The following is a 12,500-nucleotide window of genomic DNA, read 5'->3' as shown; positions in this document are numbered from 1 at the left end:
GAAACAGTAACAGAACAATCTGCAATGTTGAGCAAAGCACTCGCTACTACACGTCGGCAGAATCTGCATCTCTAATATGCTGAAAAAATCAGCACACTGACAAGGAAGGTTAACTGCTGCAAAACACGTTTTATTTATCAAATGCAAGTTATTAGAATTTCAGGAAGGTTAAAAAAACAAGTTAAACTGGAATTCCTCATATTCGGCCGTTTAAAAAATGCTTTCAGTTACAGCTGAGACCTTCAACTTTGCCTATAAATGAAACACTTTAAATAACAATCAGTTACACAACCTACTTACAATCAGCAGCTTATCTCACAAGACCTCTAACAACAAATTTTATTTGTGGTAGCAGCGTATCCAGCTGACTTCTCCAGTGTTGACCAGCTTTGTTTATTCTGACTGTCAATCGCTCTTTTAAGTGCTTCATCTGGCACAAGATCCGATCCTTTTACATCAGCATGGCTACAGCCAATTTTAGGGCATCTGTTAAAAAGAAAAGAGAGACTCCATTAAATCAGAAGAATTGTATTTGTCAGATATAGGCTTTTACATAACATCTGCTGGTTTATTGTATTTAGCTGGGATTCACTCTCTCTGTCAGCTCCTCGTTACCTCTTTTCCTCTTCACCAGCTCTCTGTGGGGAAAAATAAATTCATTTATCTGAACTGGTGGGAATCAACAGCTGAAGGAAGGAAGGAACCTCTCACCTGCAGCTCACTCCTTTGCTTCATGTACACAAGCTGCCTGCATCAGTAATGACACTAGCATTACATGGACATCTTTCTGTGTTGTTTTCTGTCTTTGTAGTCCTCTACAAACTGCACTTAACTACCTCTTACCTTATTAATCTGCAGTGGAGAAGTATAATCTTCACTGATAGATAAATAGGGAAATTAATTTCTAGGGAAATAGATAAAAGAGAATGAGACTTGCAAAAGCTGACTGGTGAATCAGTGGACTATCTAGTTGGTGTAAAAGTTTACCTGGCCTTTAATGAACTGAGAAAGCACAGAAAGGAGAGATGGAGTCAAATTAACAGCCTCCAAGCGATAATAAAATACAAAATGTCTTACAACTACTTGAAATAGCCAGATAAAGATAGCAGCGTGAAAGATATTCAGGGATCAAAGGTCATTTTCTTATGGCAGTGTCCCAAACATGCACAGATGGTACCTGTAGTCAGATAGAATACTTTTCCTCTATTAGGAGTAACTTTTTTTCTGAGGCGCTGAACTTATTTACACACAGTACTCACAGCTTTTACTCCAGGTTTGTCCACAGCTTACTGTGTTTGTCATGAATAAGTCACTTAATTGCTCTGTGCCTCAGTCTTCCCATTTATCACCTTATTAGAGCAATAGCTTGCCAGATTAATGAATAACAAGTGTTCAGAAAGGTTCTCACATTTCCTGTAAGCATAAAGTATTAGCATGTCCTTCCAGGCAGTGGAAAATAGTGAGCAATCTGCGACACGTAAGAGTTGCCTAAAGGAGTCTATGGCAAGTCTATCAGCACAAAACCAGTGGCCGTGCGTACATCAGCTGAAGAGCTGACATTCAGCCAGCACACTGCCAAGTCCACCGAAGGGATCCCGTGCATTCAAACTGGAACGTACATGTGAGGAAACAGCCACTTCTGTAACTCCAGAGTGAGCAACAGCTTTGATTTCAGAGTCAGGATGGAGAGGATCCCCCTGATCACCACTCTACTCTATCAAAACTTGCTTCCACTTGAATATTGCTGGCAGAAGCCCAGTAGAGCAGCAACACCATGAGAACGGGGTACTCCAAATGGGGAACTTGTTGCATCAGCTGGCCTGTCTTCCCACCACAGCAGACTATGGGTTTTCAAAACTGACTGTATTTTCACGAGAAAGGTTAAAATTATAGCAGGTCAGTGAGATTGGGCAGAGAAAACCAAGCAGCCTTTCTTAATTTAGTTACAGTGAAGCTGAGTTATTGCTGTGCTTGTGCTTTTCTAGCATAATGGAATAACTGCTGTAAAAATGGTAAGGTTGCAAGCTAAAAGCCCAAAATGAAGAACTGCCAGGATTCAGACTGCACAAATAACTTCGGTTTGGGTATAAGGTAGCTTTTAAAGCTAGGTGTTGTAGAGCTTACATGATTTTTTTTACTCTAAAATTTCTCTTAAGTCTTTAATTTCTTAAAAGGTAAAATAAAATTCAATCATGTGACCCTATTAGTTTATCAGCAGTGCTGAAACTTTTGATCCACCACAACTATCTTTACCACCATACATTTTCCTGATGGATTTAACAACACAGAGAAATATTTAGATAGGAACATCCTAAATTCAGTTCTGCATTGCAGAAGGTATTTTTGTCATGGTTTTGGGTTGATGAACACAGGCTTCCTAGCCTGTCCCTATCCTCCAGAACACTCACTTTCTTCTTTCTGACTTGTGAGCTATTTCTCAACTCCCGTTCATTTTCCCAGCCAAGTTTTTGTCCATCCATGTTGCTGGTTTTGTTGTTACTCCCAGCATATTGCACCCACTCCACTGTTCCTCCCTAGACCTCATAACACAGGCAAGGAACTTCTATCTTGTTCTTCAAGCTGCCTTGACACTAAGGCAGTGGCTGGACATCCCAACTGATGCTTGATTTCATAGCAGTGCTTTCCTGTACCCAGGAAGGAGCGTGGCATAAAAAGTCCTCCTCCACCTTTGCATACCCCATGATGGAGTATGTAGAATGCAACAGAAATGCAAGAGCAACAGACGGAGGAAGTAAGTTGCCTGTGGCATTATCTTTGAGGAAATCAGGTTGCTAGTCTCTGACAGACCTTCCTCCGTATGTGCAAACTGCACATTTATTAAAAAGTCCACAACTGGTAAGTTTCCATGAAGTTATCAACCCCAAAGCATGAGGCTTTAGCATATATGGTGTAAAAACAAATCTGAAATTAATGATGAAATTATATGTCCTCCTAACTTCCTCTAAAAAGTGTTTGGGCCCCTCTTCTTCTCTCTCTCTTTCTTTTTTTTTAAATCAAAACCATCTTAAATTGGAAACTTACCAGGGACAATTTCAGGTTTAAAAATTCAGCTGTTACATCTTTTAATTAAAAAAAAAACATGTCCTGTGTGGAAGTGGCAGGCTGCTTTGATGATATAAAGTAAGAATTATTTAATTGCATTGTAGTAGGGACTGCACCATCCTGTCTGATCATTCTTAAACTCTGTACAACCTCAGAAGTTGTGTTTCAACATTTCTCACTTTAACACTCATTTAAGTGTTTTAATATTTCCCAGTTGTATTAGAATATAACTGCAAAAGAGGTTGCACAGAGGAGAAGTTTTGGGTTTTTTTCATCAATTTCAGGGCTTTCTAAATAAGCAGTGGGATCAAAATGAGCAACTAAATTTTAGGAAGCTGAAGTTTCTCTTTGTTGTTCATGGCTATACGAAATCTCTTTGCTTCTGTTGTGCAGGTACTATGAGTAGCTGTAACTTCCCCACACACTTCCTGAATGTTTCCTTACACATTGTTTTCATTAAGAAGAAAAACTCCTTCACGTGTACGCTACTGATGAGGAGACTGTGACTTGGGCAGACACTGAAGTATTACTTCCTGCAGCCTTGCCAATCCAAATACATTTCCTAGAACAAGTGGAGTAAAATTCCACTTACACAGCAAAGCAAATAGCTTTTCCACACATTCTTGTTAGCTTACCGGACTTTTTTCTTTTGCTGCTTTCGAGTCTGGATAATTTTTAGAATAGCGTCTTCTTCATAAGTATGTCCACAGACTTTGTTTCGAACTGGCCTCTTCATTTCCATCTGTAATCAACAAAGTTTGACTTAAAGGAACTGATAATGCCTGTGAAAGTGCCGCTTATGAGATTTGATGCAAAACAGCAGGAAGCGTGCTTGCTGTTCATACATGGCATTCCTCTGAAATCACAGGGTCAGGTCCTGCACGGTAAACTGCATTCCTACTTACATGGGGCTTTTCCCAAGCAATGTTGCTTTTCTCTGATAAAGCTTGTAATTTATACTGCCTGATTTTTAACAAGTATTGCAGATTTGTAATAAGCAATGCAATGAAGAATATGAAATAAGTATTTCCCAATCGATTATAGTAGCGGTGATAGCATACCTGTGTAATGGGACAAATAAAGTTCATCTGACTCTGAGTCACGGCTATATCTTCATCGATTTGTTCAATGGCCTCGTTATCATTACCTGATTGATGACGAACTATAAAGAGAAAGCAGACAATTTTCATTTAATATTTATTATAGATAGCCAATACTCAAAACAAGCAAATAAAATCCAGCATTTGCCAAGCATTATCTCACAGTGATATCTGAGATGCCACAAAATATTTCTGTACCGCTCCCTGAACAAGATACTGCAAAAAATACTGTACTATGGTCTCTGTTAGAAAAATGGATTTTTAAAAGGCCATCACTTTTTTCTGTGTATGTGTGTGTGGCTATTTATAGCCAATGCTAGAAAGGAGGGCTGGGAAGGAAAGCAAGCTGGCCTGAATATATGCAAAGCCTTTGGTAATCTCAGTTCAAGTTCAGCAAAAAACAGAAACATGCACGAGTCCCCAAAATCTAACAAAGGATGAGGTGGAGCTTTTGCAAATTTGGCAGTCCTACCCTCAAGATCAGTTTGTGTTTGAATGTCATAAATGGGCTTGCTATACAGCCTGTATACACAGGATATACTTTAAAAGGAATTTGTAGTATTTCTCATAATGCATCATTTGTAAAGTGATGCCGCTGTATTTTAACAAGACTATAATTAGTGAAAAACAAAAGCCAAGAAAGTGTTCTTTGAGATGGGCAATTGAAGTCACCTTAAGGAGCAGAGGCAGAATGAACTACTGATATCTCCCAGAAAACACCTGATGGCCCGACCCCAGGGAATGTGGGGCAGACAAACAGGAAGAAATCCACCTTGAGCTAGAGAAGATGCAGGTCCCCATCTTTACCAGAAGAAGAAGGCGAAGCGTAAGCAACTCTGTGTATCCAGAGGCACACCAGCCCAGGGTTCCACGCAGGAACTAATTAGCCAGAGTCAAAAGTTGAGACAGAGAAGCAGCTAAGGAGGATATAGATTGCTAAGTATAACCTTAATAAATGTGTACATGTTGTTTTTATCTTTTCCTAACTTTGCTCTGTTATTGTGAATCTAGGCTTTTAGTTGAATGCATTTGTTTATCTTTAAACCTTATCTGGTGATAATAGCAAACTTAACACCTGCCGTAACTTTCCATTCCTCTGGGGGAGTTCTGCAATGTTTTGCAGCAGTGCCCTCGGGTGTAGTCCTCAAGGAGTCCCAGGCTGAACAGAACATTTTTCTTTCTAGCTGTACCAGCTAGTTTGCAAAGTAGCAGCACAGGGTTTGGAGAAGATGAAATCCTTCAGTGGCCTGCGTTGGCTTTGACTGCCAAGGGGGCAGTAAGAAACACAAGTGAACAGGGATGGTTTAGAGTTACTTCACGATTTGCCTTCTACAAAGTCTGAGCCTTGGTTCCTTTGGCTGCTATTGCACACTATCAGCCAATCTTTGCATTTTTACATCCCTGGTATTCAGTCTTCCACATCTGTTAAGGACCAGTGTTTCCTAACTTATGGTCATTCCTGCATGCCTGTTTAATGCCATCACCTTCCGGGTGATAACAGCAGACATCACTCTTGGAGCAATCACAATCTCTCACACCCAGCCTAGACCGAGCACACTGCCATGTGAGCACGCGCATCTCTGGTTGAGGTACTCTTGGCATCGGTACTGCAGCCATCGCTCCATCACAGCACCTCTTGGTATGCTGGTTTTGTTTGCATATTTTTCCTTCCTCCTTAACAGAGCTCACCCTTCTCTTCATTCCAGTATACCAAGAGTTTTCCAAGCATTCAGGAATGTTTCTGACCCACGTACTCCTGCAAATACTTAGGCAATACTCAGGCAAGCATCAAGGGTATTTGTTTCTGTTAGTAAGGCCTCATGCAATCAACAGGGTGTGGACGCAGGAGTAAAAGGAGCTCAAACGTCCAATGTCAATAATAATTTTAAGGCTTTCATCTCCAAGAATATTAACGTACCTTTATCAGACACTGACCCCCTAGCAAAAGTAAACACTTGCAAATCAGAAGGAAAAAGTGGGCACAATTTAACTGTAAATACCAAAACTGCAATGATATAGACATCAGAAAAAGACTTGTATCAGTTACCAATTTTCAGAAAAAAAAAATCTGTCACATATTATTCTTAGATTGCTCATATATAAGGTTTATTCTATCATAAACAAATAGTATTTTGAAGTAAGCACAATTTTGAGGGGAAAAGTGTTTCTTTTAGTGAAGCTTTTGAAATACAAAGCAAGGAGTGAAATCCCACTGAGATTCCAAGACTAAAGAATATTCCAAATACTGGTAGGTGCCAGCTTCTGCATGGACTGCTTTATTTAAATACCATACTGATTTTTTTCCTACAAGTAATGCTAACAAAGAACAAGACATTCAGAATTTCCTTAAATTCAGGTATCTGCAAATTTTGACATACTGCAACTCTAAACTTTCCTGCTGAAAACATCCAGAAACTCTCAGTTTTCTGTGTTGTACTTTGTTTCAACTCATGAACTTGGCGTGTAGTTCCAGTGTACCAGCGCACCACGTTGGTCAATGAAGTCAGAACGCAGCAGTACTAGCAAGATCTAGGACAGACTGATTGATTATAAAGGATTATTTTATTTGTATAAATAATATGTAGATGCCAAAGAAGCTGAGTAAAGTTTTAAAATGTGAGGCTTGTGCCTGTGATTTTACTTTTAAAGCTCAGCACTCCAAGTTAGGCATGTAAGTGGCCTCTTCTGGAAGAGCGTTCATCATGTGCAGCACCTTCTGACTTTGCTAAGGAGTCACCACTTCACTCATCACTTCTGTGTGTGCTTACTCGGGTACTGACACAAGAATTTAGGAGACTCTGTTGAAGTATCCAAGTTTGAAAATATAAGCTCAAGCTTGGGTACTGGTGCTTGAGTCTCCCCCGCTGGTCTCAGGCCTAAAGTATGAGGTAAATCATAGGCCTAAGTCATAGGCTGGGTTTACCTCTTTCTCGTACTGGCTTTGGAGGTGATTTAGATGCCTCATGTTTAATGGCTGAAATTCCATCAGTTGAGACCCACTCCTTGTAGGTGGGATATATTAATCTTCCTGGATTCAAACTGTCCTCTTGCTGCAAGCTTATCTCAAACACTTCAGGCTGCAATTCATTTGCAATGATTTTGTATACAGTCTACCAGAGTGGGGCCCTGGTTTCAAGAAGTTATCAGAGCACAAATGAATAATTATTTAAAATATTTCCTTTTCATAAGCAGCTAATATTTTTAATAATAAATATGTAAGACTGGGATGATGCAAGTGATACCTCAAACATGTCAACAGCAAATTAGCATGAATCAGATAAACCACCCACAGATTTGTTGTTATTGCTTGATGTTGTAGATTACAGGAGGAGAGAAGAAAATAACTTTTTTCAATTACAGTAAATTTTGCAGAGATTACACAAGACACATGTACATCCCAAACTTGTCAGTAAGATGCTCTATACTGTAGATCTGTACCCGTAAACTCATATTGAAAGATGTTTTTATTAAGATCAAGGGGATTTTTTACCAAATGAAATGTAAAATGTTTGGAGGATCTAACTTGCAAGTCTGACTATTCTATAGAAAGGAAAAGTAAAAACACCAGGTCATACATATTTCAGCTAAGTCAGGTTACATTTTTCTAAAATTGAGTTTTCCTTGCAAATTAAAACCAGATGCAGAAAACACTAAGTTATTGTTCCTGAAATTCTGATGTTGCCTTAAGTAACAGAAGTAGATGCATCTATTTTGGGAGTCTGAGAGATTACATTTTAAGAGCTTTAAGAGTTCCTAGTTTTCCATTCCAGCCAACTGAAACCTGTTGAGTATTAGTAACATATTTTCTATCTGGCTATCTCAGCAATGATGTTTACAGCTAATTAGTGCCCACTGTTGTAATAAAACTGCATTCTCATAAAGGTACCTATTTTTGGTAACACATCATAATGAATTTGCAACTGCCAACTGTTTTTTACTTATCCAATTTTAATTAAAAGCTGGTAGCACTTTATATCTCTATCACTTTCATCTCTTGATAAAAATGTGACTAATATGCCTTAGCTCAGTTTTAACCTACTCTGCTGAGAGAGACTCAGAACATTTAAGCCAGCTTTTAAAAATAAGAAAACCTTAGTATGGAGACATTAACTGCTATTTTGTGCATTATATTAAGCATGGATACTACACATATTAAAAAAGTATTAGGGGAAGGATCCTCTCTGTTGTCATTGCCATTTCTGTGACAGACTGCTGTCTGCTCACTGCTTCCAGTGCCAACAACGTCCTCTACCCAATTCCTGTTCCTCTAAGGTGGAAAAGTTTGCCTTAGCCTGGCCCTGAGTGAACACATGTCGCAATGTAAACTTAATTGATTTCTTTTGTGCTGCACTGCTCTGCCTTCTCACCTGCCATCAGTCAAACGCTAATCCCGGAAATCAAAGGGTAATGTTAAGCATGCAGGATTGAGTCTTTGTAAGCCTCAGCCACCAGACAGACAAGGTCTTGGCTCCCAAGAGGGTCTATTGTACTGCTGACTCTGTAGAAATAACAGCAGCTCATCCAGGCTGGGAAAAATCCTATCTCTGAGTGCTCCAAGAAAAACATGAATGCTATGAGAGCAAGTCAAAGTGTTCCTGCCAACAGGACATGGAAAATAATGTAAGGTGAAGGAGGTGACGGACATCACCACATCCAAGAGTTGTACCCCAAGAGTCAAAAGGGGTCAGGACTGGAGCTGGGCCACTGCTGGCGTGGGGTGAGGAAGGCACAAGGAAAATGGACTGCTGAGACCACCACGGGTAATGCCTAAGAGTGAGGGCAGCATGCCCATTAGTGCTCTGAATTTGGATTAGACTTCAGATCCAGAGAAGCAGAGCAGAACAACTGTCCAGTGTCCTGCCCCCAGGACGGATCCATGGTAAATGCTGTAGCAGGAGGGAAAGAAGAGGGGAAGCATGGAGTAATACCTTCTTGGCAAACTGTCCCAGTCTCTAGCAATTTGTGGCCAAAGACTTCCTGAGTCAGAAGTAATATCTTTGTACTTAATAACCCATGGAGCTTTCCTCCAATGAATTTGTCTAAACTTGGAGAGGGGAATTTGGGCCTGGACTTTTCAGCTTGATTAGAGACAGTTATCTTTGCTAGAAAGGTTAGCAACAGTTTAATTTTCCTTGAAACTTACCGCAGAGGCTGCAGGTTACAGTTTAATTTGATTTTTAAGAGGGAAAATAAGGTGTGCAAGCTACAGCTGCAGTCAAACAGTTCAAAGGCTTTCTGCTTTTGCCAGAGGCATGCGATAGTTTAATGTGCCAACCAAGCCAAACTAGGCTTTGCATTAAAGTACATTACGATTTGATTACTTGCTGGTGTTGCAATACACAAGTTGATCTAAGGAAGGTGGCCTCTAACATGTTGCTCCAGATTGCAGTTGCAAATTTACTTGCTCCTGCACAGACCAAGCAATTTCCTGGTAATTTACTGACAAGTCCCTCGTATGTGCCCTGTTTTACACATACTTGTGTAAGAAGTACCTAGACATGCATTTGGTCAATCAAAAAAAAAAAAAAGACATTCCATAAATATAAGCCATTCTGATTTTCCTGGAGTGTGAAAGACAAATTAGACAAACAAATGAGCAAATTGTTCCTTTACATAACAAGAGCGGGGAAGGAAAGGACAGTATCCCACACTAAGCAACAATCCTCTAAAAACTCCTTTAATGCCATCAAATTCACAGCGCTTGCATATTTTAAGGTATTTTGTCCCACTAAGCTACAGGCCTTTTAACATACACTATTCCAAATGGAAATATTGTTCCTGTTTTATCTTTTCACTACAGAGTAGAGCTGGTTGATGCCAGTTTTCCAGAATGACCTTAAAATGAAGAGAAACTATGATTTGATGGAAATGTTATGGGACACTCGTTACAGAAATGTAAGTGAAGGAGATGGAAAGATACTTGAAGCTAGACACTATTTGCTGTTTAAGGTATTAATAAATAAAACATGACTACAAATCCCACCTAGAAAAAAACCAAACAAACTGCAGAGGTGCCCTGTGAAACCTTCAATTCATAGACTATTCAAAAGGAGAAGTAAGAACTCATCTTTGCCTTCAGATTTTGGGAAATTCAGGCTGTTGTGCAGTGGGAGCCGTGTCCCTAGAAACGTGAACAGAAAGTGTATCTATGACTATAAACCACACAACTCAAACAGTTTGGTAGGCAAACACACAGAGGCAGCTTTCTTGCTCTCTCTGTTATTGCAAACAAACATGAGAAATCCACACTTCAAAGTCCACGGATGACATTTCCAACAGCAGTTTCCCCATCACTGCAGTCTGGACTAGATCTGAAGAAGCTCCTGGGGGAGATGAAGCTTACCTAAAAAGATGTCATGAAGGCTCATCCGTAAGCTCAGAGGAGCCACTATTTCTGGAAAATCTAAGGCGGCCATATTCTTCCATCTTAACTATCATCACACACAATGGCGTGTAAACTTAAGCAAGTTCAATACCAAAGGCTTGCTGAAAATAAACCTAACTGATAAACAGGTTACTTAAATGATCAGGAAATTCTGTGTCTACATGACAACATGCAGCTATGTGACAATACAGCAAAAGTATTAGGGATGCCACAGTAAGAACAAAGTGAGACAAAAACTGGAATATATTATGAGGAAAAAATATATCAGACACGAGCTACTAAATTGCAAATATATGTAAAGAACATTTTTATTACTTGAGTTTTCTCCTGCTCTTCAGAAGAAAAAAGACTCAACAATCACTGCTTCATACACTATCCTGTATAAAGGTAATTTCCATGCTTAGAGAGCATCATTTAATATATCAGAGATTAGAAGAATATCACACACATTTAAAAAATGAAGAAATTCACTTCAGACACATGAAAGAAAAAGTTGCAAAAGATGTAACCAGAAAAGAAAAAAAAAAAAGACCTACCATTTCATTAGAAAATGAACCACTTTCCATTACTAACATTGTGGTCAGAATCTGGAATGTCACTGATGCAATGCTAACCATCAAATGACATGAACATGTAGGGCTTGCCTACACAGGGAAGCTGTTGCAAAATAAGCGAGGGTGTGAATCTAGAATGCATTAGCTACTTGGCATGGACTCGCTGTGTGGACACTCTTGTTCTGCACCAGGAGTGCCTTTTGGCTGTTTAGCCTAATCCACTTCCACAGTGGACTGGGGAAAGGCACTGTTCGTGCTGGACAGGAGTAGTGAGAGGAAAGCTGTCGGTATTGCCAGCAGTTGGAGCCACATCTGTTTATGTATGAGTCCTTAGCAGTCCTTGGATGGTCTGTTCTGTAAACTTAATTCACATTTTCTCAGAACACTCCATGCCAAGTATTCGCTACGTATCAGCTCACAAGCAGAACCCATGTCTACCACATCTCTGAACAAAAAGTAACATCATGTATCTTGTAACCTATATGGCTGGAGGTCGCTTTGCCCATTTCAGTATGTCATTTGTGCATTCTTGTAGTCACTCACTTCTGAAAAGCTGAACTGATGACAGATTTTCAGGTGGAGCAAGCTTCTGCTAGAAAACACTCCTGGACAGAACTGTTCCAGGGTAACGGAGGGATAGAAAACAGAAAGAGCAGTGATGAGGCGAGCAGATCAGGTAGTGTAGCTTCCAAGCAGCCCATCCAACAGGCTGCTGTGGAACCAGCGAGCAGAAAAGCCCCAGCGAGCCCAAATGATCACACCCCTAGAAGATTATCATTCTGATTATTGTTTCAATCTGTCTCTTCGTGTTCTCCTCACAAGACTTTTTGACAAAGACTTCACTGTATTACTTTCCTAAATAGCTCTGTTGAAAAACACCTTTAAAAAGTCATTAAAATAATGCCCCCAGCCCAGGAGAGTGGCAAATACAGACGCATGTAGTTTGTTACGGGCTGGGGCATAGGTGGGAGTATGTATCAGGTATATGGTGAGAGGGCATGAAGCTATAATCCCTGAACATTAACCTGTTAAATTTATGATTGGCGAGGATGGCACCGGCTCAGCAGCTGCCTGAAACCACAGAGAGAGCACAGGACAGAGCAATCTCTCACCTTCGGGAATCGGCAGGTTTGTAGCATAGGAAACCAGTTCCACTGCCCCCTTCACCCAAAGGAAGCTGGAGAGACAGATCTGGCTCTCTTTACCTCTTACTGTATTGCTCCTGAATAAAGACATGAGTACAAATAAGGAAAAGTGAAACTGAACTGGTGGGGACAACGTATTCTTTTCTCCACCCTCTAAGGCCCAATGTTGAAACACTTGAATGAACCTCTCAGGCGAGATATTTTATTTCAAAATTAACAGTAATGAAGAGAGTAGCATTTGCAATTCTGTTCT

At 40.0% G+C, this 12,500-nt stretch overlaps 1 protein-coding gene across 1 annotated transcript in view; it reads right to left on the bottom strand.

Annotated features, from left to right (window-relative positions):
- Positions 1-109: 109 nt before the first annotated feature.
- Positions 110-12,500, bottom strand: part of NSMCE2 (NSE2 SUMO ligase component of SMC5/6 complex) — a 135,642-nt gene continuing 123,251 nt past the window's right edge. Inside the window, exons 6-8 of the mRNA XM_086741264.1 lie at positions 4,125-4,225; positions 3,699-3,805; positions 110-486 (exon numbers count right to left, since the gene is read on the bottom strand). Of these exons, the coding sequence (XP_086597390.1) occupies positions 327-486; positions 3,699-3,805; positions 4,125-4,225 (368 nt within the window). The 3' untranslated portion in view covers positions 110-326. The remainder of the gene's footprint in view (positions 487-3,698; positions 3,806-4,124; positions 4,226-12,500) is intronic.

Source organism: Chlamydotis macqueenii, chromosome 2 (genome assembly GCF_036417535.1).
Source record: "Chlamydotis macqueenii isolate bChlMac1 chromosome 2, bChlMac1.mat, whole genome shotgun sequence".
NCBI classification, from domain to species: domain Eukaryota; kingdom Metazoa; phylum Chordata; class Aves; order Otidiformes; family Otididae; genus Chlamydotis; species Chlamydotis macqueenii.
Note: the sequence above shows the minus strand (reverse complement) of the source record. Positions and strands in the feature narration are given on the sequence as shown.